Genomic DNA, 26,295 nt, shown 5'->3' on the forward strand with positions numbered 1-26,295 from the left:
AAACTTGCCGAACTTGTTTATTAGTTCTTGCAGTTTTTTTGTGGATTCCATATGGTTTTCTATATACAAGATCATGTCATCTGTGAATAATGACAGCTTTACCTCCTCCCTTTCTTCCAATTAGAATGTCTTTATATTGTCTTCCCCCCTCTTATTGCACTGGAAAGATACTCCAGTGCAATGTTCAATAGAAGTGGCAAGATATCCTTGATCTTGTTCTTGATATCAGGAGGAAAGCATTCAGTCTTTCACCACTGAGTATGATGTTAGCTGTACAATTTTCACAGATGACTTTTGTCAGACTAAGGAATTCCCCTTCTATTCCTACTTTCTTGGTTGGATTTTTATACAATGTTTTATCTGTTTCTATTGAGACAATCATATGATTTTTATTGTTTATTATATTTATATATGTTATATTAAGTGATTTTCTGTTGTTAAACCAATCTTGCATTCCTGGGATAAAGTACACTTGGTCATGGCATTTAATTTTTTTCACCAGTTGCTGGATTTGGTTTGCTAATATTTTACTGAGAATTTCTGTATTTATATTCATAAGCATTATTAATCTGTAGTTTTCTTCTTATGTCTTTGTCTGGTTTTGTTATCATGGTAATACTAGTCTCATGATTTTGTGAAGGATTAACATAATTTATTCTTTAAATATTTAGTAGAAATTACCTGTGAACTCATATAAGGCTGGGGTTTTCTTTGGGAGAATATTTTAAATTACTAATTCAATTTCTTTATTTGTTAGGGATCTGTTCAGATTTTCTTTCCTTTTTTAGATCCGTTTTAGCCATTTCTGTCTTATAAGACTATTTCATATCAATTGTTGGCATAAAGTTGTTCATAGTATTTCCTTATAATTGTTCATTTCTGTAGAATTGGCTGCAGTATCCCTGCTTTCATTTCTGATTTTGGCCGTTTGTGTCCTATCTCCTTTTATTGATCACTCTAGTTAAGGTTTGTCAATTTTGTTGATGTCCTCAAAAAGATAACTTTCGGCTTTATTGGTTTTCTCTAACTTCTTTTTTTCATTTATGCTACAATCTTTCCTTTCTTCTACTCATTTTGGGTTTAGTCTGTTTCCTTTTAAGAGTTTCTTAAGGTAGAAGCTTAGATTGTTGATTTGAGATCAATTTTACTTTCTAATATAAGTATTGAAAGCTATAAATTCCCCTCTAAAGACTGCATATTATAAATTTTAATATGTTGTGTTTTCATTTTTATTCATTTCAAAATATTTTCTAATTTCTCTGGTGATTTCTTCTCTGACTTATGAGTTATTTAGCTATGTGTTAATTTCCAAATAATTGATATTTTCCCAATTTATTTCTGTTAATTTCTATGTTAATACCATTGTGTTCTCAAAACATACCTTTTGTAACTTCAATCTTTTAAAAATCTCAGACTTGTTTTATGGCTTAAAGTATGGTCTACCTTAGAGATATTTTCATGTCTGCTTTAAAGAATGTATTTTCTGCTTTCATTGCATACAGCATTCTACAAATGTCTGTTAGGTCATATTGATTGACAGTGTTGGTCAAGTCTTTTATAGCCTTTTGATTTTCTACATAGTTATTTTATCAATTATTTAGAGTACAGTATTGAAGTTAACAATTATTGTTGTTGAATTGTCTATTTCTTTCATTTCCGTCAGTTTCTGCTTCATGTATTTGGGGCTGTGTTGTTAGGTGCATATACATTTATAACTATTATGTATTCTTAAAGAATTGACCATATTTTTATTATAAAACACCCCTCTTTGCCTCTAGTAACACTTTTCTGTCTTATATTCTATTTTGCCTGATATTAGCAGAGCCACTCCAGTCTCTTATGGTTACTATTTACATGGAATATCTTTTTCTATTCTTTTATTTTCAACTTATGTGTGTCTTTTAATCTAAAATGTGTCTCATACATAGCATATGGCTAGATCTTTTTTTATGTGGTTTGACAATATCTGTCTTTTGATTTGCATGTGTCATCAATTCATATTTAATGGAATTTGATACAGTTGTATTTACATCTGCCATTTTGCTGTTTGTTTTCTATTTATTCTGCATTAGTTTCCTGCGGCTGTTGTAACAAATTACCATAAATTTAGAGGCTTACCACACATAAATGTATTATCATACAGTTATAGAGGTCAAAGCTTGATGCTGGGTCAGAAGTAAAATGTTGGTAAGGCTGTGTTCCTTTTTTGGAGATTCTAAAGGAGAATCCATTTTCTTGCCATTTCTTTCTTCTGGAGGCTGCCTGCATCCCTTGGCTCATTGCCCTCTTACATCATCAAAGCCAGCTATGATCAGTTGAGGCTTTCTTACATCTCATTACTCTGACATAAATCTGCTGCCTTCCTCTTCCACTTCTAGGAACCTTATGATTATATTGGGCCTACTGAGATAATCCAGATAAGCTTGCTATCTAGAGGTCAGTTGATTAACAATCTTAGTTTCACTGTAATCTTAATTCCCTTTGTCATGTAAGGCAACATACTAACTACAGTAATTAAGATGTGGACATATGGGGGAGTCGTTATTCTGCCTACCACAATGTCTAATAATTTTGTTCTCTTGTTCATCCTTTACTGCCTTCTTTTGTGTTGGATAAACATAGTATAATGTACCATTTTGATTCTAATTCCTTTGTTGTTTTTACTTCTATGCTCTAACCTGGATCACAACCTCAGGCTAGCTACAATGTGGGTGTTTCTGTCTGTTTGCCATTGAGTTCGAGATCACCCAACATTGTGGGTTTTTTTCCTACTTTCTTTTCTGTTCCAAATGAAATCATCACCCTCTGACAACAAAGTTGCTGGTTTTCATAGCTTGCCCCACACTGAAGGAGCCGGGAATGAGGGGAGAAGAGCATCCCCAGGCTTCAGTGCCACAGACTCCCACTGTTCTTATCTGAAGTTCAGGAGTTTTTCTCGGGTAAAAGCTTATCAGCTGGTTTTATGCCTGTGATTTATTTCAGGAGTCTATGAATGGTTGGTTTTGATAACTTTGTCCAATTTTATCATTGCTTTTTAGAAAGAAAATTTGCCAAGCTCTTCACTCTACCATTCCCGTATTATTTCTAAGCACATAAATTTTCAAAAATAATACATTATAAAATCTTCATGTGGAGTAGATAAAGTCACCCTTTTTCTGAATCTGATAGCTTTGTAGTAGGAAGAGAATCACACACTACCCAAAAAATCTACCTATATTTGAAGGCAGAAAGGATAACTTAAATTTGAACATCCTTTTCTCTTTTTAGACACATTAAACCATTTCATATATTGGCAAAAAAAAAAAAAAAAAAAAGTGTTGAGATTTTTGGTGACAGCTTCAAATTACTAGCAGTAATTATCCAAAGGTTCAGTTTAGTACCCATAATCTTTATCTGAATTTGAACAAAAATACCTCTTTGTTCCATAGATTTAGCATTATTTCTCAAGATCCTTCTGACTATAAAAAACAAAACAAAACAAAAAACCAGTGTGTCCAGTACTGAAACATAAATGAATCAAGTATTATAATCATTATGCATGAAAAGTTAATCAGGACTGAAAACATTATAAACTGAATTGTACCACATTGGAAACTTTACTAGAACATGTACATTATTATAGCACCTGTATGACTAAGTCCAACTCTGAATATGGTTCTGACATTCCCACGAGAATGTCAGTCCCAGCAGCTGGACCCATAATATACTAGTATGGCTAGGGCAGTGTCAGGGGAAGCCTCAAGGAATCCCTGCATAAGAAAATACCAGAACTGAACACCGTTAGTAAAATAAAGCTGCTGGCAGATATTCAGTCCTATTGGAGATGTTCTCCTTGATCTCAGACTTCCTGCCTTTCCGTTCTCAGAATTCTCTATATCCAACAGAACCACCTTCTTGTGGCACAAGTCAAACTGACAGTAGGAAAATGCCAATGGGCAGCAAACAGCCATAAGTTAAGTCCTGGGTGCCAGGACATGGGGCTTAATTCAATGTCATCCTGCAACTCATGCAAATTTGTCCTCATGTAGCACCTTTCCTTCTGATTATCACTGTGCTAAAAAAAAAAAAAAAAAAAAAAAAAAGTTAATTCTCAAAATATCTAGTAAATTTGACATGATTATTCCTTTTTGGCGATGGGGAAACTAATACTCAAAACAGCTAGTAAATAACTTACCCTGGAACTGGAGGCTGCACACAACAGCCTGGAGCACTGGCCCTTCAACCCACTGAAAGTGCAGCCCAGCAGGAAGGCAAAAGCCATGTCAGGTGACTTTGTTGTTGACAATGGGAACAATTTGCACCGAATTTGTTCACTGGGGTGTGTGATACCTTCAGGATACAAGGTTTTAAATGTAATTTTCATTATTAAGGTACCAGTGCCCTATGGACCAAAAACTCAATCTCCCTTGGACTCTCTCCAGAATGCAGCCCAGGCAATGTCTTCTGACTCGCAATGCAGCCGGGGATCTGCCTCAAGCCCTTTCCAAAATGACCACCAGGCATAAATAAATAAACTCAGGGGATGCTATTCCAGGGCTGAGAGAGGCTGGACAAGCTCATCTTGGAAGAGTGTCTACTCCCCTCTTCCATTCTCTCTACTTAAGATTTCTTGCTGACACTCAACAGTTAGCTAATTGTGAAGTGAGATCATTATCGTATTGTTAACTTAGCTTTTCAGGACTTAGACTCACAATCACCTGCAGCAATTCTTTTTCCCCCCCACCATGTCCTATAAATAGTCCATCGAAAATGTGTACCCTAAGCTTCCTCAGGCTCTTTCCCCTTCCAGAATAGTCCAGCGCAAGTCCTAAGCATCTACCATTAGTACTATAAAAACACACTGGCGAGCCTCTAAGCCTTTTCTCTCCCAAGTTTCCTCACTATACACAAGAGCCTGCTGTATGTAGCAAGAGCCATTATTTAGCACGGATTCACTTAACAAAGTTCTTTCTAGGTCTCTTGATAGGGCCCAGAAACGCCTTTCATCAAATGACCAGAGGATGGCACATAATACATTTTTGCAAATATTTTACTACTTCTTGCCCAGTCAGTGTGGGGGGTAGTATGCCCATATGTGCGTTTGTATATGTATGCATGCACACGTGTGTGCATGTAAGTGAGGTAGGAAAAGACGGAATAAATGGGCAATAGGGGAATGCATTTATTTCAGTTCAACACTGGTCTGACACGATGCTAGGGGCTGGAGATCTGATGGTAAACACAGCAGTCCCTGTTCTCAAGAAGCTTACATAAATCATGTGGAGGAGACAGCCTGTAACAACAGCAGGAAATATTCGTAGGGTGCTTAATTGGTTTCCAATGCCAAGAACTAAGCTGTGAACAAGGATCGTCACCTTTAATCCTCATAACGGCTCTAGGAAGTAGGTACATTACTTCCTTTTAAAGATGAGACTCAGAGAGGCTGCCCTCGATCACGCCGTTTATTTAGACAAGTGGCAGAACTCAGACGCAGGTTTATTTGACATTGAAATCCACTGTCGACCACTTTTCAATCCTGACTCCTTAGAGAGTCATCATTCTTCTCTGCCCTCACCAACACCCAATTCTCTCTAAGGACCTCATGGCCCCTGTTCCCTCAGTAATTTCTTTTCCCACTTCCAGATCACCAAATACCAGCAATCAGAAGCCACTTCTCTAGCAAGCACTGTCCCCAGGAAGGGGCACCACAGCCTTTGTTACTACTCTCAGAACAGAAGCTCAAACCCTCAGGACTGACTGCTAACTCCTGAGAGAGCAAGGAGGTTTCTTAACTGTATCCTCCACCCACCCCATAGTGCTGAGCAAGACCTAATTAAATAACTAGCCTCAGAGTCTTTGTCTCAGACACTCGGAGTCCATCATAGTTCCCCACTGAATTCTTTTCCACAGCAGGCAGCCTGAATGCTTTCAAAATTAAGATTGGAAGCCCACTAAAGATGGCAGGGCAATACTAAAAGCTATCAAATTGTGTGCTTTAAATGGGTGAGTTGTATAGTATATGAAATATATCGCAATAAAGATGTTTAAATTTTAAAAAATAACAGGGCAGTCAATCTTGAAAATGAGAAGCTTCTATCTCTAAGTCCTCATCGAAGGTAGTTGAATGGCAGAATGCATTTCAAAGAAATACATGGTTGGTGGATTTTAAAATGCAAAAGTAAATAAGTAGAACATGGTGGGTGAGTTCAGGGATTTCTTCTACTTGCCATGATGTTTATCTGAAGAAATGTTTAGGAGAACAAGAAAAGATGTTCAAATCCCTAAAAATGTGTTTCTGGGTGTCAATCAATATCCAAGTACCCTCCTCAGGAATGCTCTGGTGCTCCGCCCTGAGCCCTGCTAGGAAATGAAATGCAAACTATGAAACACATAAGGGAAATCAGGAATAAAAAGGAAGTCCTTGAAACTTCCTTATGTACAGGAAGTGACTGAATCTGAGAAGGAAGGAAGCTGAGATTCATATTTGAAGATGGCCAATAATTAAAATCACTGGAGACCAATTAATTAACTGGATACCAATTAATTGCATACCAATTAATTGTTCAATTGTCTCGTGAAATATCAGCGATCTATGGCTCTGAAATACTACTTTACAAAAGCAATCTGGTTTAATAGAACAAGCATTGGACTGCTTATTCAGAGACCTGAACTCAGGTTCTATTCTTACAATTTATAACTACCCATAAGTAAGTCACTTCACCTCGCTGAGCCTGTTTCCTTATATATTAAAAGAGGAAGACACTACCTGCCTTCCCATTTTCCAGGCTTGTTGGGATGGACACACATGCCATTAGTTATTAAAGGGCTTTGGAATTGTAAGGCAATATACAAACATAAGGCATAAATCGATAATGCCAAAATAGAAAAAAATGAATGAGAGCATCATTTACAACTCTAATATTGCAGTAAGGAAGGCAAGTAAGATGGAGGCAGGAGACTTTAGTCTTTGCCAAGACTATTGGCATTTGGGTGCCTGCCGCTAAAGAGGCTTGTTTTATGCAAATTCACGGGAATCGAGAGAACTGACTCTGGGTAGCATAACATTATTTACCAGAAGGAGGTTTATCCTAAGATTCTCTACTGTTTTGAATTAATTCTGAATTGTATACAGAATCTTGAAAATTGGAAGCAAGCACAAAGAAAAATCTGTAAAGAGGAGGAGGATTACAGGCAGGTAACATCTGTGCTGTTGCCACTCAAATGCTACACATACTTAAATATCTAGCCTCAGAGTCTGTACAGCTGATGATCCAATAATATCATCTGAAAAAGGAATTGCTTGGCCCTCCATGACTATATGCCACATTTATTTAAAAAAAAACAACACAACACATGCACACATCACAATACTATTATTTTACTCTATTTCAACTAGTCTAACTTGGGTTTTCTGTGGATTTATGGCTCCTCATTTTTGAAGCCGCTGAAATGTAATTTGATTCAGTATAAATCTTTCATCACTTCTCATTATGATGCACATGTAGAAATCTTGGCAATATTAATTTAGTCCAGCATGACAGATGCTGTCTGCACTAGATCTTATAGCAGCTAAATTTCTAAGACTATTATACACACCAGGAAGTGTGCACCCATAAAGAATAACTTGCAGATCCAGAGGAAAAAACTGTCTCAAAGTTTAAAAAAAACACACTGCTTTTAGAGAAAGCTAATTGGAAGAGTGCATGAAATACTTTGAAACTATATTAACCTTTTCTTTCAAGGTCATGCACTGAAGCCTTGTTATTTTGCTAATGTGACATTTTCTCTTGGCTTTCAAGTCCAAAGTTTAACAACATGGCCAATAATTATACTGACGATTATCAATATCTTGTATCTCAGTGTTTACATCTTGATCATTTGAGATTTGCTTTATGTGCCTGTTCATCTAATCTCCTCAATTGGATTGTTAGTTCTTAGACAGTGGAGGCGATGCGTCTTATTTCATTTTTATCTTTCCAAAGTATCTGGTATGGCACTGGGTACACAGGGAAAGACTTATATAACTGATCGAAGATTGCACAAAATCAAATAAACTCATGCATCATTTAATCTGAAGAGTAGGAAAGAATAACACTTTTAATTCAGGCAGAGATTTCTGAGTCTCTAAACCAACCTCTCTGATGAACAATCAAATATAGACCTTGCATTTAAAAATTCTAAGCAGCTAAGATTTCTAGGAGCCTTTCCAAAAGAGCTGGGTATTGAGGTCAGTTGTAGCTAGACTTCCCACCCTCTCTCACTTACACAAATTTCTTTGAAACCCTCACACCTTCATAGCCCTTCCCTAATGTCATTAGCCCAGTTGCTAGTCACATTTCAAGAGCCAAGTTTTCGGCCTCAGAATCACAAAGTCAGTATATAGGGAATGCAAACTCCCTACCAAGGAAGAATTTACGAGCTTCTTTAGAGCTTTGTTTTTGACATCTAAATGCCCCATAATTCCAAGAAACCAGCTTTTCCGTAAAGGGCCCTCAAACTGGGACAGTACAACTCCCTGGGTAGCTGAGATGCTAGGATACGTATAATGTGTCACATAGGCCAGCTTCAATTTTATCCTAAAATGATCATTACAATTTTAAATTCAGCATTGCAGACAGACAATAGCTACACAGGGAGGCCCCTCTCAGTTTGCAGAAGAGAGTAGAGCCATTAAGTTACTTCTTATTGCTAAGCAACAGTTGTGTTAAAATCAAACTGCTCTCAGCTTCCAAATAGCAGGAAAATCATTCAATTCAATTCAGAGCACTGCTGGTGAAGGAAGAAGAGAAAGACTGTTCAGAGATCTTGAAATACAAGGTAGAGTTAAGCTACATGTTAATTTTAGATATAGTCTCTTGATTTCAAAATATTTGGTAGGAAATATGCCCAGGGTGCTTGCTCTGTCCCACAGGGAACAGCCCAGATAGGCTTCTCTTTCCAAAATGAAAGTATGTTCCTAAAACTCAATTTGATTATGAATATCTGGCCAAGGTTTACCAGCCACCGTGATACCACGTATGGTAGTTATTTATTGCTGCATAAAAAATTACCCTAAAACAGACAGACCTGAAACAGTGAACATTTATTATTGCACGGTCTCTTCAGGACAAGCTTTTGGAAGTGGCTTAGCTGGGTGGTTCTGGCTCAGGGTTTCTCATGAGGTTGCAGTCTAGATGTCTACCTGGGCAATAGTCATCTGAAGGCTCAACGGGGGCTGGAAGATCAACTTCTAGCTCACTCACAGGGCTGTTGGAAAGAATCCAGCTTCCTAGTTTCTTGCTGGTCTCATGGTCCTCTCCTCAAGACACGGAAGCTTATTTCCTCCAGAACAAGTGATCCAAAAGAGAGATCGACCAAGACAGATGCCACGATGGCTTTTGATGACTTAGGCTACAAAGTCACACATGACCACGTCTAATTTTATTTGTTAGAAGTAAGTTACTAAGTCATGCCCACGCAAAAGTGAAGAGAAATTAAGCTCCGCTTCTTGAAGAAAGGAGTATGAAATAGCTTGTGGGCCTATTGTTAAAACCACTGGACCACCCAATAGAAATATTCATGTGTTTTTCCAAACAAAATGGCGGCACTGCAGAAACTCAAAGAATGAAGTTCCAGCTCTGCTCTCTATGTGTAAGGCACAAACTGGGATTGGTAATAGATCCCGTAGGTCCTCTCTTCATTAGCCAAATGATAGGATTCAAATCTGCTACTTACTACCTATGCGACCTTAGGCAATTTACTTAACTCTCTATATCTCAATTTCCTCTACTGGAAAGTGAGTATAATAATTGTTTTTTTGTTTTTTGTTTTTTTTAGTATAATAATTGTTAATGACTTCACATGTCAGTTAGTATATATAGAGCTTAGAATAGTGCATGGTATATAGAATACCTCAAAGAACTTTATTGTTGTTGATAATAAGTGCAATCACTCAATCTGTATACAAAAATGCCCAACAGGGCAGCAAAGGACAAGGGTTTGCAAGATGTGGGTGGGACTTTGTGAGGCCCTCTGCAAAAACTACCCACAATTACAATGTATTCACAATCAATAAAACAGGCTAATTGCATGTTATCAAGTTGCCTCTTCTGGTCTTCCCAGCACTTGTGAAGCCATAGGCTACAAATGCAGATAAGAGAAACAACCTGTACCAAATACTGTTTGGTTGTATAAAGTAAGGAACACATTTAGGCCCTATACGCTAAGGGGATAATATTTCCTAGCAGATGAAAAGCCCATTCCTCACTTACCATAGATTTCAGAAGTTTTAAGGCTGAGGTTACCTGAGCTGACTTGCACCACTAACTACGCAAAAGCAGTATTTCTACAGATCACCTGGACTGATATACTTAACCTTTGACTACTTTGAAAGATGTTGTCACTAAATGCTTATCTCATCCTTTTTCATGTGTGGAACTGATGCAATTACACACAATCACAACATTATCATGAATTGTTTCTCCCAATAGAAAATTCACTGAGAAATTTCATTTTTCATTATATATTGCTTAGGCTGTCCACTATTCCTAACTTTGTTCAGAAAGTAGTCACTCCAGAGGAATGGTTTTCAGTTGTTTGTAGTGTGTTGACATGCCTATTGTTTATTTCCCTTATCGCATTCATTACAAAAGTTCAAATAACCAAAAAGTCCAGGAAACCAGAATGTCTTTTAGTCTTCATGATGCTTTTTTTATGATTATTCTGAGTCATCATTAGATAGTGAGAGTCCTTCTGACTCATCAGAGATGATGTTTTCTCATCATTAAAAGTATTCTATTGTGTATTAACTTTTTTTTAATTTGTAGTCTCTTCAGAGAATCAAAACTCCTGGGTTTAGATTTTTTTTTTCTCTTTTTAATTAGTTTCTCCTAGCCTCAGATTTTGCATCTTTAAAATAAGAGGCTTGTTTTCTTTCAGTATCTTTTTCACCATGGGAAAGTTCTACGGAACCAGGATAAAATCCTGGAAATGCACTGAAGGGCACATGCTAAACATTTGGAAACTATTGGGCTCCTGACTGGACTGCAAGAAGTAGGGCTGGCTTCGTGGTGTGCAATTCATGTTGCACAGTGTCCCGTAACTAGAAGAGCCCACACATGGTCTAATGCTCAGCTGTCCCTGTCTTGAAATTCTTTGTAATTTTTTAAACAAGGGGACCTGCATTTTCTTATTGCCCTACAAATGATGCAGCCAGTTCTGGCAAAGGGACATACCTCTGTGAAATAAGTGCACAACTCTAAGAGGTGAGAACATACCAAGAAAAATGACAACAGGACACAGGGAAAGTGGAGATGAATATGAACTAAGACAGGTGCATTGCACAGAAAATGAAAAGATGGCCCATACAAGAAACACTACGTGCAGCCAACATTTTGACCTTTGACTGCTGAATGCCATTGCTAAGGTGGGTGAAATAGTCAGCCAGTTTCCTGCTATCCCCTGACTAACCAGGAAAGAGAGGACGAATTAGAAAAAGTGAGCAGTCTTTCCAAGGCTGGCAGAGAGCAGAACACTGATTCTTAGCCTTATTTCTGTCTTCACACCATTCACATGTATGGCATACTTCCATCAATAACATCTCTCTTTCTTGGAGTGCCTGCCTCTGGGAGGAAACGGCTCAGAATCCCCAGGAGGAACCATGTGTTTTGAAGTCCCTGGCTATTCTCATTCCACCCTTCCCAGACCCCACTGAGAATCACTGCAAGAAAATATCTACATGACATTCACCTTCTGAGTTTGAAATAGAAAATCAACTTGTGATTCCTGCCAGAGATTGCAATTTTAGCTTGTAAGATAGACATTGGAAAAAGCCAATATTCTGCGCCTTTCTTATAAGTTTATTCAATAACTAGATAAGCTATTTAAACAGAGCTGACTGTCCTCACAAATCCTGAAAGAGACTACAGACAGCAGGGTACAGATGTGACATTAACTTAATTCATGGTAATCAATAACTATCTTGCTGCAAATTTAATCCAATTCTCAATTGCTTTCTCTGGATAAATGCTTTCTCTGACCAGATTATATCATTGTACTAAGGCCCTAGTTTCTGCAATCCTGTGAAAGAAACCACAAATCCCTCAGTGCCAACTGCTTCCCAAGTAAGAATCTACCCACAGATTACTAATTTCACCAGGGCTCATCTTCTGAAGTTACCATGCTGCTATATCTGTGAAGTGAATGCTGGGTGGACATAAAAGTGGGAAGAAGATGGACAGAAATGAGCATGCTGCAGATGAAGACAGGATCAAGAGTCAGTAAGAAAATTAAATAATTCAAGTTTCCCAAGATCTTGTTCTTTTTGAAGTAAATGTGGCATTAGAGGCAGTATTAGGGCATAGAAAACAGCAATTTGGCAGTGGACAGATCTGAGCCTCATTCCCAGAACCTGGGCAAGGCCCTCCACCACTCACTCTGGGTCTCATACTTGCTTCAGAATCTATAAAATAAGATAGAGAAAGATGGTCCCCACCACCCCTTCCACGGTAAGGGAGGGACAATGAGGCATCCTCTAGATCTAATATTATCCTGTGAAAGCAAAAGTGGTCAAGCCACAGTGAATGGGAAGAGATGGACTTCTCATAAAGCAGCCCAGCCAAAGGAATTGGAAATAGTGGGAGTGGGGACATGAGAACATTCAGGAGTGCATTGCTAAAATGTAGGCCCATCTCAGGAAATCTTATCTGTGTGAACCTACACTCAGCTGTAAGTCATTGCAGTAAATCTAAGATCACATACTGGTGGTTCACAGCCAAATGCAGCCCATGGAAGTATTTTGTTGGTTTGGACAGTAATTTTTAAAGAGTATGTATTCACTTCCAACATTGAAAAATAGGAGATTGCACACAAATATCCGGGTTCCTGAACTGTCCTTTAAAAACGAAAAGAAAGAAAGAAAACAAAGCTAATAGCCCTAATCCGTATTCTGTCATGGCAAAACACCAGGGGAAGCTGAGCAGAGGCTGTCCCAGTTACCCATGGAATCACTGGTTAATTGCTACTTGATTGCATTAGGTTCACCCATTTCAGGGCCAAGCAGGTAACTGAAGTAGAAAAGAATAGTCTGTGTGGAGCCCAGGAAAGGGCAGCACACAGTAAGAGAACGTGGCAGTGTAACACAGTCAGAAAAGGGGGCACCCGAGACAGCTGGAACAGGATCTGGGTCTGCTTGGAAGCTGTGTCAAAGACATGATGAGCAAAGGAAGTGCTCCAGGCCACCTAGCTTGCTGTCAGGCATCTTCCCAGAAGAGAAGGCAATGACCACCTGACAAGAGCATTCCTAACTGCTTCATGGGCTCGTACCAGTTACACATGGAACTTTTCCATTCCCAAATTCTAATTCCAGGCTCTGTGTGTGTGTGTGTGTGTGTGTGTGTGTGTGTGTGTGTGAAATTATTGTTAATTTAAATTCGATTTGCCAAAGCTCTTTATTTTTCATTAATAATAGTGATAATGTTTCTATTTTAAAATCTAAATTAGATATATCCTTCCCCCAAAACTTCAACTAGCTTTTGATGAAATAATGAAAAAAATGTTTTTTTATATATACTTTGGAAAAAAACAACAGAAAATATGTCCCAAACTAGGATACCAGCAGTAGGAAAAGAAACTAATAAACAAAAGTCAGAAGCATAGCGCTAAATGCAACAAAACAAATGTAAGACCTACATGCTGAAAAACATAAAATATTGCTGACAGAAATGAGAACCGATGTAAAGAAATCAAGAGACATTGCAAGTTCATAGTCTGAAAGACTGAATATTGTTAAGATTGGCAATTCTCCCCAAATTGACCTGCAGAATCAATAGAATCGCTATAAAAATCCCACCAACTGAGAATTTCAGTTTCAGCTCCAACATGTATAGAAGTTGGAAGTTGACACATCTGTCCTTACAATAAGAAAAAGGTGGACAAACTGAAAATCAATGGCTTTTCCCGAACACGAAAACATTGCAGTTGCAAGGCAAATAGCCATGCCCTAGTCTGGAGAGACAGGTACATCCAGAGAGACACAGCTAAGACCTGCTCACCAAGTACAGAAGTTGCTGCAGCCAGAAACTGGTAGCAACACTTGAATGGTCATCTTGAAAAACTGCTGGAGGCTGAATGTGGCCTAGTGTGAGAGTGAGAAACTGCTGAGGACCACACTCTTTAGAAAGCCCCTGCGCTTTTTATGAGCTTTATCTCCAGGAACCACACTAGGTTCTCCAGTAAAGAGTACAGAAAGATCTCCTCATGGCTCTTGCAGGGAAAAGGAAAAGCATCAGTGTGAAATATGCCCAGAGCCTTTTTCTCCATAACAAAGGTCAATGGGGGGAGGTAAAGGGGGGGAGGGAGAGACTGTCTGAGACTTACCCAAGGAGAAATTACTTCCTTACTTAAGGAGAAATTAACAGTCTACTGAGGTCAGGGCTTCAGTGAAATAAATTGGGAATTCTACAACCTGAGAAGGAACAAACATACCTACTTCCTTCATCTGGTGCAGTGGTTTCCCACTGTGGCTCCACTTTAACTATCACCTGGGGGGACTTTAAAAAATCCTGATGTCCAGCTGTACTCAGACTAACCAAGTCACAATCGCTGGGGGTGGGACTGGTATCAGTATTTCTAAAAACAGGTTCAAACCCAATCCACACCAAGCTCAGATCTACTATTGACTACACAAGTCTGAGTGGTTTGCGAGAAGAGGAAACAGATTATGAATTATCTACTTTACAAGTCCCAAGTAATCACCAGTAAAGAACTCACTATTTCTCTAAACAATTGTAACTGTGCCATTAATTTTCCTGTAAGTGCATTCAACCATGCCTCTACTTTGTTAATTTCCTTTGCCTTGCAAAAAATGGTGAAACACATAATCTGCGCACAGATAATCAAGAGTTACTTGTCATACCTCCACTGCCACAATTCCTGCTCTCGTAAAAATAACCCACCTCACACGTTCATATTTCATTTTAGATCATTTCATAAACTCTATCATTAATTCTAGAGCTTCAGGTGTATAGTAAGCGCCATGATGTGCCCTGATGTGTGTATTCATTGGATTTGCATATCTATTCATATCATAACTATATCCAAACTGCACCTGCAGATTCCCTGTATCAGCAGCCGTCTGAAATGCACACATTTTAATTTCTGCTTTAGTACAGAGCTCCCAAATTTGAGCAGGTGCTTGAAAAATACACTGCAATCAGTGTGGGGCACACAAGGCCCCATCAATTACCCTTTATCTTCATCTAGTATAAAGTTAAAGCTCCCACCACAGAAAAGGGCACTTATGTTACTGATGGATGGTCATTGGTCCACCTCTGGCCCCACTCCCCAACAAACAAAATGTCCTATAGCTGCTGTGACTCCAACAATGGTCTGGACGGGACTATTAGGCAGATTTACCAGGAAGCCGATGAGGCTTAAGCTTCGTGGCCTCTCAACATGTGTGGGTCCCTTCCAAAGCCCTGGAAGGTGCCCTAAATGCTTATATTTGTAATTTTATATTCTTTTCCTTGTGGCAAACTGTGTAAGAGTTAGACCCCACAAATTCTGGATCCATCTATAAGCGGGACCAATGTAACTTGGCTGCCAATCACAAGGCAAACACTAAATAATCTGTTGAACCTTTATCATGTGACACTAACAAGAAGTGGTTTAGGGTTGCAGTCGTAAGCACAGAATCAGGCTTCCCTTCCTTGCCAACAGAGGTACTATTGTTGGTCTACAAGCAAAGGGGGCATGATATGGAAGGAAGAGACTCATCCACCTTGAGAAAGGTCAGGCTCTAGGTCCTGAAAGAAACCAGGGAATAAAAACTCAGGCTTTTCTAGTGTGTGTAAAAATTAGGCACGACCCCCAAAGCAGGCCTGGAGACCCTGTGGAGATTCCAGGTCACCTTCCACAAATAAAATCTGCCTTCACGGATAGCCATGAACATCGTGTCTGCCCTCTTTGCAAAGAAAAATTTCTGTCCACCCTCTTATTAAATTTGAAAGTCCTTTTAATACAGTAAGAAAACCTTCCAAACAATAATTAAAGAGAAATGGCTTAACACGCAAATGCCTGGAGTGAAGATTTCAAAGCACAATCACTAATTGACAATTCTAACCCAGAGGAGCCAGATTCCTGTGGTATTTGATGGAGGTAGAGGTAGAGGAAGGAGATGGGAGAGGATTAAAGCAGGAGAAACCCTGAAGAGGAGCCTGAAATATGGAAACCCCTTTGCGGACCGCATGGCGTGGCCAGGTGGTACCTTGTTTCCCGCTACGGGCCAGGACACGGCATAGCTGCACCACCAGGTGGGCCCATACAAGCAGACAGGAGGCCTGCAAAGACTGAAGGAAGCATGATGTTCACTTGTTTACACAACCTTCCCTCCTGCTCACCTTCACAACTCTTCAGGCTCTAGGGTGCACTCAGGTCAGTGACTCCTCTGATTCAGAATGTAGATGCCAAGTCCAGTTTGGGAGTTTCCCATTAGCCAGCACTCCTCTCCTTTGAACACCTGTCCATGTAGCCCTTCCTGGGGCAGCACATCCTCTCCCTGACTAGCCTGTAAGTCCACACCACCTTAACACTTTCCTGTTTCTGCTCCGAGTCCACCTTCCTCAGCAACCTAGGAACCCCAGTTCTCCTGCCGAGTTCTCCCAGACAAATGGAACCCCCACAGGGCCAGCTCCACTGAGTGGCTAAGCCCGAGGGACATGCTGCTCTCCCCTCCAAAAGAGATCCCCTCCTTTTTAACCATCATTTGCCACTGAAACGGACTCATATGCAACTTGCTGCCTTTATAGCAGAACCATAGACACTGCCAAACCCAGTCCTTTATTTCCTTTATTTCTAAAATTGAATCATGTGGCTCCAGACCACACTATAGGCAACATCAACAGCACTTTAGTAAAAGAACAGGAGCAGGCTACCCTGCACCTAGCAACACTGGCAGGGGTCAGTCAGCTGTCTGCTCCTCCTCAGCCACTCATTGAAGAGAGCGTTCTTCCTAAGCTATTTCAGCTGCAGGAACGACGCAGGAAGAAAGGCAGCAGAAGCAGCATGTTCAGATGGTGAAGAAGACTTGGCTGTTTGATTGCTTTATCTTCTGGTCCATGATGCCAGGACAAGCCAAAGTCAAAACGCCATTCCCTAAAGCTCATCAGAACTTTGCTGCAATCTCTGGTGAAAAAACAAAAAGACCTTCCCCTCCAGCAAATAGGGAACTGGGCTCATCCTGAATTAAACTAGAAGCTATAAATCACATCTAAATTATGAAACCTGTGAGGAAGCTCTGTACTTCACTTTTTCCAAAGATAAACTAGCTTGCGAGAATGAAAGACAGGAGAAGGTCTTAGCAAATCACAGATAACCAACTTTGCTGAAAGCACAGTAAAGAGTCCTTTATTTTTCACCAAAGAAATGTTCATTATTATAGAATATAGTCAATAATAGAAGTTAACTGGATTGATGAAAAATCAGCATTATTACCACTACAGGCTGTTTTGTGTTATGCGGATGGGACTTTGGGGGTAAGATTTTGGGACTATTTGGGGCAGAAAACATCCCGATATGCCAGACCACATCAAATGCAGTGGGTGTGGCAAAAATCTGAAGAAGTGGGATATGATCAATCTGCAAATACTTCCATTCAGATGGACTACATATAATTGCTATGGTAGTTCATGTTCACCATAGGGCATCTCTCTTTGTTCTTACTTCAGTGTAGAAAGAATTCACACAGATAGTAGCTACTAGCTACTATTGCTGGAAATTGACTCCTTTGTGGTAGGTGAACAATGGCTAGTTAACAAAACTACACCATCACTCCTGGTTCTAGAAGGATGATGGTCCATACCCATAGCGTTAGTTTAGGTGAAGACATTCACAGCAACAAGGCTGTTGAAACCACATACAGATTTATTTGGACATAATGTCCTCCTTGCATGTGACTGAAGAGGACAGACAATGAATATGATGTTCATCTATTAAAATACTGCGCTTTTAAGAACTTCTTCTTTTCCCTGAACCTGACAGCAACTCAGAAAGCACCGTGGAGCTACTGGAAGGAAATAAATTATGAGTCAGCTAAAGCAATAGTTCCCTCCTCCTTCTCCCTTTCACAAGCTTTCCCTCCCACCCTGCATATGCTTTTAGCATTATACTCAATTAAAAGGGAAATGTGTGTTCTTAGTAACGTAGCTAAAAAGGTTACAGAACCCCATAAAACACCATGGGAGGAACAACACATCCTTCTCCGATACATATGTTCTCAAAAGTGTTACCCGCACACCACCTGTGTGAGACTCACCTCAAGGTGTTTATTTAAATGACAGTCTTACCCCAGACTGGCTTAGAATGAAAGCTGGGAATCTGCATTCTTTTTTTAGCTTTCAATTATAGTTGACAAACAATATGATATAAGTTTCAGGTGTACGACATAGTATTTAGACATCTATATACCTTACAAAGTGATCACCCCAGTAAGTCTAGTAACCGTCTGGCACCATACAGGGTTATTCCAAGCAGGGAATCTGCATTCTTAATAAGCTACCCAGTGTATATCAGGACACTGGCGGGTTAAGGACCACTGATTTAATATAAGTTGCCATGTGTCTGTATTTAGTTGCTGGCCCCCACTCACCTGGCGGACTCCCGTGTCCTGCTGCAGCTGTGGCAATTGCAAAAGCAGAAGCAGGCGAAACGGAGCAGTGGGAGCTGTCAGCTGCCTGTCCTGGTTACATAAAAAGAGTGGAAATGGCGTGGTGAGGCAGATGGATAATATTCTGTAATGAAAATTCTCATTTTCATTCCTGCACTGGATGAAGGGTTGGGCTAACTGCTCTGTATTTTTCTTGCTAATAGGCAAATAACAAAATTCTATATCAGCAAGCCCACTCTAGATACATACCCAAGAGAAATTAAAACATATATCCACACAAAAACATATACATGACTACCCAGAACAGCGTAAAGGAGAAAAAAACCCAAATGTCCATCAACTGATGAATGGCTAAACCAAATGTGGCACATCCATACAGGGAATATTATTTAGCCACAAAAAGGAATGAAGTAGATACACACTACAACATGAATGAACCTTGAAAACCCATGCTAAGTGACAGTTACAAAAGGTCACATATTGCCTGATTCCATTTATATTAAATGTGCAGAATAGGCAAATCCGTAGAGACAGAAAATAGATTAGTGGTTGCCAGGGGCTAGGGGAAAAAATAGGCAGTGGTAATGGGTACCAAGGTTTTTTTTTTGGGAGGGGGCATGAAAATGTTCTGAAATAAGATAGTGGTTATGGCTGTCCAACCTTGTGAATATATCAAAAACCACTGAACTGTATACTTTAAAAGTGTGAACTTGATGGTACGTGAATTATATCTCAATATGAAAATAATTTTTAAAAATTTTCTACTTCAAGTTGCCGATAGAATTTTCTTCTCAAAATACCTTTAAAAGTAGGACTGCATTCTAAAATAAAATTTTTTTTAAAAAGTGCTCAGCACCTTTTTGCAGTCCCTCTCACTCCTCAGGCATTTTACACACAGCATTTGATATTATTGATGCCAATGTCACTGTTTTTCCTGACTCAGGTTTTTAGTGAAAATAGTTCACTGTGATTGCGACTGGAAGGGCTTTTATTAGCTTGCCCCTAAGTTATATAGTGATACTTAAACGAATAAAGGGGAAGCAAAGATCTGGTTAACATGCCCACGGCACAAAAGCACAAAACAGTTCTACCCTCTCCTCAGCAGTAGCCTTAAAACATTTATGCAACAAGGTGGCAAGTAGATAGACGAACACACAACATTTCAGCTACACAGTGAGAAAGTGTGTGATAGCGCCCCCATTTGGATCTTCCATATTATCACAGATTTCAGCTGCCTTCCTATGTTCCTGTGTCTGTATGATTTAGTCGTATCAGGGCAGAAACAAAAGACTTTGTTCATCCACAAACAGGATGAGGCTTTGCAAAAAATGCTCATATAAATTAAAAAGTTTATATGTGAATATAAATATACGAAAAGAGACCATAAAACAGAGCCCTAATAATAATAATGATAGCCAAGTGAACAGCATTTAACTCTTGCCTTGGTAGAGTTTTGCTTCCATGGGCTTTGGACCCAAACTCTTCCAAGTTACAATGAATTGAAGGGGGTCTGTCCCATGGGCGATGGTCAGGGAAGTAACTCTAAAGGTTCTAAGAATAGCAAAGATATTTGGCTTAGTCCACAGTAGTCTTATGACAAACCAGGAAAGTCTAGTTTGTCATTTCATTTATCAAAACCACCCAGATGTCAAGGTGACCCATAATAGACCAGGAGCCTAAAATCAGTCCATTCCCCAAGGGTTAACAGGGTCAATTTGACAAGAGCCTGACCCAGGCTAGCTGATCTTGGAGCTGATGGCAATGACAAAGGCTTCTACCACGTGGCAAAGGCTACAAATACAATGACTACCTAGAGCCAAGCACTCTATCTTTTGCTGAACTGTACTACTTGAAGCATAAGTAATAAAGCCAAAAAAATGTCTTTACATTTTACTTCGGTTACTTGGGGTGAATCTTGTTTCATAATTGTATATTTTTTTCCCTTCCAACTTGAAATAATTGGTCTTAGGAGAAAAAAGGAAACATTTCAAAAACAACTGCTATTTGGATATATTTATTTGAACAATGGAAAAATGGGGAGATAGAAGATTTCTATCGTTTGTTTCTCCAATTAGAGGACACTTGATATGTCCCCAAACAAATTATGGGGTAGTACTTTATAATTTTATAACTATAGACAGTATACCAGTTTTTGCCACTAGCAGTAATAAAGATTGGGGTCCCATGCAACTGAATCATATATCACATGAAATAATGTTCTTAATATGGTTACCCCAAAATTGTGGTGTCCCAGATAAGCCTATTTAATACAGACCACCCTGGGATTCATGGTAAGGTATCAAAATTTGGGAACATTCTGGTAAAACAAGCACCAGATTCTTCAACGGGCAACCAACTAGTACAGGCCTCCTGATTCACCTCACGCCACACAAAGTGCAATGTAATAATGGGGTCAAATAAATACTGGTGATACTAATGGCATATTTTCTAATCATTTATTTTTCCACTACTTGGTCGTCTCGAAACATTATTTGCTTCAAACTTATTTTCCTAACTGAGACTAAAAACATATTTTGGGAGTGAAACAGTAAGGCAAACAAAAGATTCAGAAGCTAGAAATCATCTTTTGTTTTTATATTTCTGAGTCCCTTCCTGAGCTCTTACCTCCGGGCTGGCGGTAGCGGAGGTGCCGAGGAGTTGAGGGTGATCTACAAGGTGACAGTTCTGTGGCGTCGGCCGCAGGGGAGCTTTCCACTCCTGCTCGGTCCACTGCTGTAGATTCTAGGACTGCTGCTTTAAAACATCGTGAATGTTAACAACCAGGCCATGAATTCAAGAACTTCTTGTCAGTATCATGCATGGAAACACAAAAGTGCATTATAGATTATAAGCACCTTCTATTAGTCTACATTTTTAGAGGGCTTTACTATGAAATCGAGTCACTCCTCCTGACAGAATACTAATGACACTTAACCTACATGTAGATCGTCTCTACCCCTGTCTTGCTGACCCGGTGGAGACTGGCTGACTCTCTGCAGCCCCACCTGCCCAACAGATCAGCAGATATTAAAAACAACAGGAGATATGGAGCTGGTCCCCTGCCCTCCAGGAATGTTTCTGCCTTCTTGGAGTGGGGGAAGAAGGACTTTTCTAGAGCATCAATCAGACTGGGATCAAAATGGGTCTTCACTATTTCTTTGCTTACGTAGCCCCTTAAGCCAACTGAAGTTTGAATCTCTACCAATGTAGCCACCCACCCAAGAAGGTTGGGGACTCCTAAGGATCTAGAGCTGCACTGTCCAAAATGGTAGCAGTAACCAAACATGGTTATGTTCATTTAAATTAAAATCCACTAACGTTTCATTACTATTTCAGGTCCTCACTTGCACTAGCCACATTTCAAGTCTCAGTAGCCACATGTGGCTAGGGGCTACACCATTGCACAGCACAGATATAGAACATTCCCATCCTCCCAGGAAGTTCTGTTGGAGAGGCCTGACCTGGAGTTGCCGATCAGCAAGAGGCAAAAGGAAATTCTTCCCAATGAATAGTTGGGAGGTTTTAAGATCATTTGAGTCTCTTCACTACAGCTAACATCCCATGGATAAAAGCCGCGTCATTCTAGGCTCACACATAGGCTATTATTGATGTTTCCATACCCTTCCCACTGGCTTACGAACTGGGTAAAACTACAACTTGGTTTGTGTTCTTTCAAGGAAAAACCCTAAAAACATTTCGTAAACTTTCAATGAGTCTTCCATTTCTTTTTCCTTGGGCTTTTCATTAACTAATGAGAACTGTGTCACCTCCACTAATTTCACAATACCCCTGTCAGCAGAACTACTCTCAACTCAACTCTCTTTGCCATTCCATTAAGATTTCACTCCATAAATTTTATAAAATCCCAAATGACGTTATATAAAGCCATTTTTACAGTTGCATGCAATTTATTCCCTTAGAAATATAGCTACAATTTTGCCTTTTTGAAATACAGAAATACCAGGGAAGGGAAATGGCTGGAATCTTTCCTTGAATGACATAATTACAGTAAAGCTGGCAATGATGCCGGATACAGACAAAAAAGAAAAATCAGTGCTTAGCTGTTAGTTTTATTATTTTCTAAATAACTCCCTTAAAATTCAGTAATGGAAGGCATCTGCTCTGCAAGAACAAGCAGAATATCAAATACATGTCCTTGGTCTGATCCACCCATTCGTTCCTCTGAGGCAAAAGAGAAAACCATTTAGTCAGCAATTACATTGAACCCAAAACACTTCCCAGTGAGAGAGCCGGACAGGCCCCGAATGTCCACTGAAAGAAAGCTAAGCATAACACAGTCAGCAAATAGGCACCTATAAAGAGACGCGGCTATGCCAGCATGGTCGGGGGAAAAAGCATTTCCTTCTGGCTTGTTCACTTTTAACCAAGTTCCATGCAAAACAGCTTTGCCTGCAGGATGAGTGGGCAGATGTGGGCTCAAAACAAATGTTAAAATTGGGAGCACTTTCAGCCCACAGGCAGGCAATTTTCAAACTAAGCACACAGAAACAGACACTAGTGATGTGGGCTATGCAGCAATGCTTGGGATAGGCTGCACAGCAAGGCCCAAGTGAACACTGATTGGGTAAGGGGCCCAAATATAGTGGGCCGCCCTCCCTGGGGCTCTCCTTTCTTTTCTGCCATTGGTTTCATATTACTAAGACTCCACCATTGGGTGGAATCTGGATGTGAGTTGGGCTGATACTAGTGCTTTTTAGAAGAATGCAGGGTATAAGAAGGTGGGACTGCTTGATAGCAATAAAGGCGAGGTGGGGGGGGCCACTGATGAATATTGAGTGAGCCTGGAACACATCTAGGGACTAGGTTGGGGGGAAAATAAATTGCGTTATTTTTTCCCTCATAAGTTCATAGTCTCACTCATTTTTGAGGGATATTTCCTGTTTTTCTTCTTTTCCTTCATGTCATTTGAAGTTCTCTTGCCAGGAAATATTGCAAGGCCGGCATTAGAACTGCAATGACAATAAAATTGGACAAGGGTTACTAGCATTTTTCAAAGAACGTACCCTGAAACTGTCTAGCTGGACAGCAGCGAGAGAGACCCCTGGCCTCAGTGTGGACCTAACGGGCAAAGCGGGTATTATGCAGTGAGGTTGAGTGGAGTTGTGTCCTGAAGTGAAAAGCAGAAAATGTACAAACTGTTGGTACAGGATTCTTATTCAAGTTTACCAACTGTTTCAAGTGTTAACATTATGCAAAGCACATGCAAACATCTTTCAAATTAAAGACAGATCAGCGTCTCCCTTTTCTTTGCCAATTTGAGTTTTCGAGTATTAGACAGCAGAGTTAACACAGCAGTACTCTTGGCTTCTACAGACACGCACACAAGCCCATGTGCATGGACTCACATATGGACGGATGGACGGACACACACACACACACACACACACACACACACACACACACTGAACTTGTCAGACTGATGGCCAAGTAAAGTGTTTCATCCTTGATTTTTCTAAGACTGTGCACGATCAAAATTGCCCACATACCAATGCAAAATAAAAGAAAAACTAAGTCTGGATTCCTTTGTTTCAGCTATTCAGAAAAAATGCTAAAGAGCTCCCTGGTCCTCCCTGGTCCCAGTATTAATTCTAAGCTTTCTATCCGCAGTGTTTCCTTGACAAGGATCCACAGATAAATTGTTCTCAAGTCTTAGTAGGAAGGAAAGATGTGCCTGCACATCTATCTTAGGTTTCGATATGAATCATGTAATTGATTACATTCAGAACCAAAACTGGAGCAACTCTGGGAACTGCAGAGGACCACACAATGTTCATTTGTTCACTAACCATATCCTTAGCCTCCCTCAATTTTTTTTCATTGACTGATTTCCTTCTCTATTTTATTTTTAATCCTGTTTTACCATGTGTCCATTTCAACAACCGCCTTAAATATTTTTAAGAACACGATGGGACGTAAATACACTAAAAGTAGTCAGAAGACAGCTACAGAAAGGGAAAAGAAATAAAGACACAAAGAAGTGGCCAAAAACAAAGTATTTAACAGAAGGGCTGAGGGGACAGTCATAGTAAAAATGAGAAAGAGGGGTGGGACATGTTAGTGGGTAGATGTGACTGAGAAACACAGAAGGCAGAGGTGCTGACATCTGTGGAATGGAGACTTGCTCTAATGTGCTTCATCAAGTCCCAGGGGCCCCTCCCGGACACAATCTTGGAACTTCCCCATTACCCCGAGTGAGAGGAGCTCTGCACGTAGCCATGACCTGGAACAGCAAGATGACATTTCTAACCCATGAACCACGTGGATAAACTAACCTTTGAAAATCTAACTGCAAATCATTTGTTTTGGGGAAATCCAGCAAAAAACAGAGGCATTAAACCCCGAACTTTAGCTTTTTCTCTAATGTGAGAGAGAGAGAACCTCGTATTTTTGCCAAACCGTTATTCATGTGCTCTCTCCATCTGAGGCCCCTGGTCATGAATGACTGATGCTGCCACAGGACAAGCTCTCCAGTCACTGCTAGCTATGTCCACGATGATCCCACCTCTGTCCAGCGTCTGCACTGACCAGTCTTTGTGGCCTTGGTCCAGTTCTTTCTCATTTATCTTGGTCTCCTCAAGCTTAATTTGCTCCAGGGAAAAATCTACTGATTCCTACCAGTGACCACACCTCCATCCTAGATGGCAGGCCAAACGGGCTCTATGATATGGCTCTGGACCATCACTATACACTTACTCTGGGCTTAGGCTCTGAAGATCAGAACTAGGGAAACTGGTGACCAACATGAAACAATCTGCGTGTAACAAATTAAAATGGAAGAATGAATTATGATTGGCAATGGGCAGCTCGACAGAGGGCCTCTAGAACCATGAAATGTATTTGGACTACCATGCAGAAAGAAACAGATTTTTCTTTTGCTTCTCTGTTAAAGAAAATAATAATATCCATACTACTAAGACTTAGCCAAAGTAAAATGAAATCTCTGGAAATTACAAAAAGGAAGAAAGATTCTCACTGCCCACCCATTAGGATGGACACTAGCCAAACAACAGAAAATAATAAGTGTTGACAAGGAGGCAGAGAAACTGGAAACCTGTGTACTGTTGGTGGGAATTTAAATGGGGCAGCCACCATGAATAACAGTATGGAGGTTTCTTAAAAAACTAAAAATTGAATTATCATATGACAATCTCACTTCTGGGTGTTCATCTCACTTATGGATATTTATCTAAAAGAATTGAAAGCAGGATCTCAAAGAGATATTTGCATTCCCCTGTTCATTGCGGCATTATTCACAATAGCCAAGTGATAGAAGCAACCCAATGTCTGTCAGAGGATGAATGGGGAAAGAAAATATGGAGTGCACATATATAATGGAACACTGTATATTCCAGCCTTAAAATAGAGGGAAATCCAGGCACATGCTACAACTTGGATGAACCTTGAGACATCATGCTAAGTGAAACAAGCCAACCACGAAAAGATAATACTCTGTGATTTCATTTATATGAGGTATCTAAAGTAATCAAACTCTAGAAACAGAAAGCAGATGGTGGTTACCAGCGGCTGGCAGGGGCGGCGGGGAGAGAGAAATGGGGAGCTGTTCAGTGGGTACACAGGTTCAATTCTGCAAGATGAAAAAGTTCTAGAGATTAGTTGCACCACAACGTGAATATACTTAACACTACTGAAGTACA

At 39.8% G+C, this 26,295-nt stretch overlaps 1 protein-coding gene across 8 annotated transcripts in view; it reads right to left on the bottom strand.

The window, feature by feature from the left end:
- The window catches only part of RASGRF2 (Ras protein specific guanine nucleotide releasing factor 2), a 228,828-nt gene that overhangs the window by 60,231 nt on the left and 142,302 nt on the right, over positions 1-26,295 (bottom strand). For 4 of the 8 annotated variants that reach the window (XM_074328781.1, XM_074328779.1, XM_074328777.1 and 1 more), the window contains exons 16-17: positions 21,245-21,370; positions 18,602-18,691 (exon numbers count right to left, since the gene is read on the bottom strand). In XM_074328781.1, the coding sequence (XP_074184882.1) occupies positions 18,602-18,691; positions 21,245-21,370 (216 nt within the window). Of the gene's footprint in view, positions 1-18,601; positions 18,692-21,244; positions 21,374-26,295 lie in introns of all 8 variants that reach the window. The other 4 variants (XM_074328780.1, XM_074328778.1, XM_074328776.1 and 1 more) reach the window with 1 other exon arrangement.

The sequence above is a fragment of the Rhinolophus sinicus genome, linkage group LG03 (assembly GCF_036562045.2).
Source record: "Rhinolophus sinicus isolate RSC01 linkage group LG03, ASM3656204v1, whole genome shotgun sequence".
Classification (NCBI taxonomy): domain Eukaryota; kingdom Metazoa; phylum Chordata; class Mammalia; order Chiroptera; family Rhinolophidae; genus Rhinolophus; species Rhinolophus sinicus.